At 38.0% G+C, this 5,128-nt stretch overlaps 1 protein-coding gene and 1 long non-coding RNA gene across 2 annotated transcripts; both read right to left on the bottom strand.

The window, feature by feature from the left end:
• On the bottom strand, positions 1-2,214 carry LOC121769323. Its single transcript, XM_042166096.1, has 2 exons — positions 1,504-2,214; positions 1-1,224 (listed from the first exon to the last, which is right to left on the bottom strand). Exons 1-2 carry the CDS (start codon positions 1,870-1,872, stop codon positions 199-201), a joined length of 1,395 nt encoding a protein of 464 aa, XP_042022030.1. The 5' UTR covers positions 1,873-2,214; the 3' UTR covers positions 1-198.
• A 1,864-nt stretch (positions 2,215-4,078) lies between these two features.
• On the bottom strand, positions 4,079-5,128 carry LOC121772100. Its single transcript, XR_006044269.1, has 2 exons — positions 5,029-5,128; positions 4,079-4,283 (listed from the first exon to the last, which is right to left on the bottom strand). It is a non-coding gene; the product is annotated as an uncharacterized LOC121772100 (long non-coding RNA).

The raw sequence follows: 5,128 nt of genomic DNA, 5'->3' as shown, positions 1-5,128 counted from the left end.
TTCAAAAATATCCCAATCAAATTATTCAAAACCAAAATTTGAAATCATCAATGCCAAAATACAAAAGTGAAACAAAACAACATAGAGATGAAAAAAAAAGAAACAATGAAAAATAACACCATTATTGGCAGTAGATTGAACACTAGATCGACTATCTCATCGTTCCATCTAAACTTCTCACGCCGCACCCACACTCCTTCAATAGATGGATGATTTGTCCGGCGAAGATTCCGGCGACGTTAGGCGCTGGTTGTTGTCTCCCGGTGGCTTGCCGCAGACGCATTGGCATTCATATCCAAACACATTCCCAAAGCAAGTAAACATTCCGTCTTTATCTTCGTCCCGCGTCGTCGATGACTTGTAGCTACTCGGAGTGTAATCTGCGCCGGCGTTTTCGAACGGCGGCAGCTCCATCCGCCACCTCTCGAGCTTCGACCGGAGCCCTTCCTCGCTCTCGTCCATGCTCCACCCGTCCAGCACCGAGCTCTCCTTGTCGTCCTGCAGTGGATACCGCCTCTCCACCATGACCGCCGCCGCCACCTCCGACGGCGATGGCCCCACCTCCGAGTCCGACCACCCCGCGTGGCCCCTGTTGATACTGATGTACTGTTGCTCTTGTGGCTGGTTGGGATCCTCAGTTGTATTACCACTGTCGTCTTTAGGTTTTTCGTTGGCCGGGAGGTGTTCGATCCCGTCGTTGGCGTCATACATTCTCGTTAGCTGTTTGACGTCCACGTGTTTCGTTGAAATATATTTCGTTGAAGTGGATTCGGGTTTTTTGACGCTCTTGACGGAATAGCTGACGACTGAGCTGGCCCTGGTTTTGGTGGGGACGGGTCTTCGCCTGTCGTCTCTGAGCTCTGCACCACAAATGACGGAACTGGCCTTGCCAACCTTCCGTACGGTCTCAACGGGGACCATGCACTCCGTGATGCTCAAAATCGAGGCCTCTTTAGTTTCGATTTTGGGCTTCACTATGATGATGGAGCTGCTGGGAGAGTAATTGCCGAACCCTGTCATCTCGCTGCGTCCGCTTCTTGACCTGCGCAGCGTAGCCTCATCACCCGAATATTCTTCAAGCGCGTCCGGATCCTCCATCAGGTTTTGGTACCCCACGGCCGACATGGCAGGCTGCGTGTATAACGGCATGCTTCTCATTGAGCTGTCCAGTAGCGCCACTCCAATGTTTAGGATACCCTGTGGCCGCCCCGATGGCCTGCGTATCTGTTGGAATATAAGATATATATGTGATTCAAGAAAATTATATAAAGCTGGAATATGAGAAATACATAATCAACGCTTAATAGATTGATTGAACTTTATACTATAATGTAGTCTTAGCCTTTTATTTTCCGGATTTATCTATTGGAATATGAGAAATATATGTGATTCAAGAAAATTATATAAAGAGTTGGATGTATAATGTGGTTTTACAGTTTTTCCAGTCTTTTATTTTCCGTATTCTATTTATAACACGAAAATAAATGTAGAAAAAGAATGTACCTGAAGGGCAACAAAGCGCATGCCAATATAAGGCTGGCCGTTGTGAGAGCGGCCGGTCTGGGGGATGAGATTCCCGACGAGGCAGCGCACGGTGCCAACGAGGACGTCACGGAACCAGCTGTTGGAATAGATCTCGATCATGACGGCGGAGTTGTCCTGCTTGAGAAACTCCTCCTCCACCCTAAACACAAACTTCTCATTCCAAGTAGGATTATTCTTGCCAAGGTCGTCCACGCGCGACGTGAGCTTTCGCTTCGGGTTCATCCACGCCATGGCGTACGTCTTCATGGATTTCGAGACCAGCTCGAGATCCTGGGCCGAGATGATGTTGATCTCTAGGAGCTGATGCGTTTTCGACAACGGCGCCATTTTTTTTATTTTTCTCTTCTGATCCCACCGTCGCCCTCAAAAGGGTCGACGAGGATGAGGAAGAGGAGGAGGAGAAGAGGAGAAGGAAGCGAGTACGGTGGAGAAGATTAATAAATTGGTCTCGCTAGATCATTAATGGAATGGGGTGCAAAGGGGAGATAAGGAATCAATTTTGGGACTGCTTTTCTTCTATTCTCACTAATTTTAGTAATTCTTCAATTAGTGGATCTCGACTCTTCTTCATTGGGAATCATTCATTTCATTGCCAACGTAAATTTTTGTGGTCTATATTTTATGAGGCACATTGTCTATTACTAGTATATAAAAATTATTCTATTTTTGGCTATTGACTTTTTTTAATATGGTTAGAGCATCAGCAATGGAGGCGTCAAAACCGCGACGCCGATTTTTCGTCGACGCCGGTTCTGACGCCGAACCATTGCGACCGGCGTCAGCGAAATCGGCGTCAATTTCGGCGTACCCATGCCGATTCGTGTGGTGACGCCGATTCTAACAATTGTGAATTCAAGAATAATACTTTTTCCGTCCAACAATAGAAATCACATTTTTGGTGAGGAACACGGGTTTTCAGAAATACTCCCTCCATTTTTTAAAATTAGCAACTATTTACATTTTGGGTCTTTCCTTATAAATAGAAAGTTTAGATACTTTCTATTTTAGGACATGGACCTCACAATCCGCTAACTCTACTTTCACTACTTTTTCTCTTTCTCTCTCTTACTTTACTCATTTCTCTTTTCATCTCTCTTACTTTACCAATTGTGCATTAAAACCCGTGTCATTTCAAATGTTTCTATTTTTTGAATTCGGAAGGAGTAGTATAAAGAATAGTGGGTTGGAGAAGTTAGTGAAATATGGGGCCTATATTTTTATATTAGTTTCGTAATAAAATATGAGTGAAGTGAGTTAGTGGAATGTGAGACCTATTTATTATTTATAGTAAAATGAAATGAGACTCTTATAGTGGGATGGATCGAAATGACAAAATATGACTCTTATTGTGGGAAGGAGTAATTAATAATTGTTTATAAGGTTTATAATAGTACTATAACCCTAACTCTCAAAACTTTAATATGCGCTTAAAACTTATGGAAATTAATTATTCATTTTATAGTACAATATATTGGAATGTGAGTAATATTAGGGCTGGGGAAAAATACCGAAATGCCGAAATACCGGCCTTATCGTACCGAAAAAATACCTAAAATATCGAATTTTCGGTATACCGTGATTTTCGGTAAGGTAAAGGTATGAATTTTTATATACCGCGGCATACCTAAATTCGGTATATACCGTAATTTAAGGTATATACCGTAAAATATGAATATAATAATATATAAAGTATTTTATGTATTTTTAAATTATAAAATTTATTGTGAAATATAATATAATATGAATAAAATATACTAGTATTTAATACCCGTATATTATTTAAATTACTATAAAATATAAATAGTATTCTAAAAACTCAAATATTCAACTTTCATTGATATTGAAAGTAAGGTATACCGCAAAAGTATGGTATACCGAACTTTGGTACGGCATACCAAAAATGAGGTACGATATCGGTATGAAAATTCTCCATACCGAAAATAAGGTATACCGAAGTTCGGTATACAAAAATTTTTGGTAAGATAAAGGTATGATTTTTCGCATACCGAATTTACGGTAAGGTATACGGTATGGTGGTTTCGGTAAGGTATACCGTACCTACCCACCCGTAAGTAATATATAGAAGTAGTTTAATTTAGTTTAGAACAATTTTTGAGAATGCAAACAGGGTGTTTGGTCGTGTATATTAAACGGAATCAAAGATAAATTGGGCTTTAGCACCAGCTCATCAACTTATACTTAGAAGTTAGAACTTTATTCATGGAGAAATATAAACTAAACATTTTTCACCAATTTTCTTTATTATTTTGAAACTCGTGTCAAATTCAATTAGACTTCTAAAATGGAACGGATGAAAGGATGAGTATTGTTAACCATTTAAAATAACTGGTACGTATATGATTAATTTAGTACATTAAAGTGGTGTTCAGTTTCCAAGATAAAATAATACCAAGATATAATAATGCCAAGATATAATCTAGGATTAAGTTGTGAGATTATTTTAGTCATATGAGGTTAGCTATAACTAATTATCTCATGATTATCCAGGATTGAGTTGTGTGATTCAATCTCATGAACCAGACACATCATAAATTTAATTCGGAATACAATCTTACAAATCGAACGCCTCTAATTATGCGGAGGATTTGCACATAGCTGGATTACAATCCCTGTGGTTGGACTAGTGACGTTAATGCACTTAAGCCCACAATGTGGGTCCCAACAGTCTAAATCCACGTCGCACGACCATAATCCACATGGTATAAATTCCATTATTCCTGAGAAATCAAATTCCAAATGTTACATCGAGTTACTATATGTAGCATTTCACATGAATAATTTTAGTCGATTTATTCTCTAGTTGAAAATTATACTGAAATTATAGATTGTCTATGTTTAGATTGAAATATGTGCATCTGTTTAGACTGAAAAATAATGACACGTTAATATTCAATAATTTTTTTAATTTTCAATTTTAGCACATACCCATTTTCCAATTGAAAAGATGCGTGGAAATTGTGCCAAAATTTTCCTTCACAATCGTAGTTGCCATATCACTTTTTTTTTGGGAAAAGAATTCTTAGATAATACTCTATCCTCCTTCCATATTAATAGATGCATTTTATTTACTACACTTATTTTGAAAAATAATACTCCGTAATAAATACTTAAAGTGAAGAAAAAGTAAAGAGTAAAGTGAAGAAAAAGTAAAGTAAGATAGAGAATAACGTAGCTTACTTTCTTTTTTCTGCACTTTAACTATTTATTATTATTTTTTAAAAAATGGGTGTCGAAAATGAAGCGTCTCTATCAAGGTGGCACGGAGGGGAGGGAGTATGTAATTATCTAAAAACAAAGTTAATTTATTGGTATTAATCCGCCAAAAACGAAATTATTAGATTAAATTAATAAAGAAACGAATTACACTTTGCTCTAGAATACACCACATGAATTCTTCAACATATATAACTCGCTTTGATACGAATAAAATATAGTGATAATCAACGTAGAAATATGACTTACCACCAGATGCAGTCACAAAATATAAAGCTAAAAAAATTAAAATTCCAACACCGGTCTTCCCCATGTTTATTAAGATCGATAAAAAGTGATGGAGTTTAAA

The sequence above is a fragment of the Salvia splendens genome, chromosome 2, assembly GCF_004379255.2.
Source record: "Salvia splendens isolate huo1 chromosome 2, SspV2, whole genome shotgun sequence".
Classification (NCBI taxonomy): Eukaryota; Viridiplantae; Streptophyta; class Magnoliopsida; order Lamiales; family Lamiaceae; genus Salvia; species Salvia splendens.
Note: the sequence above shows the minus strand (reverse complement) of the source record. Positions and strands in the feature narration are given on the sequence as shown.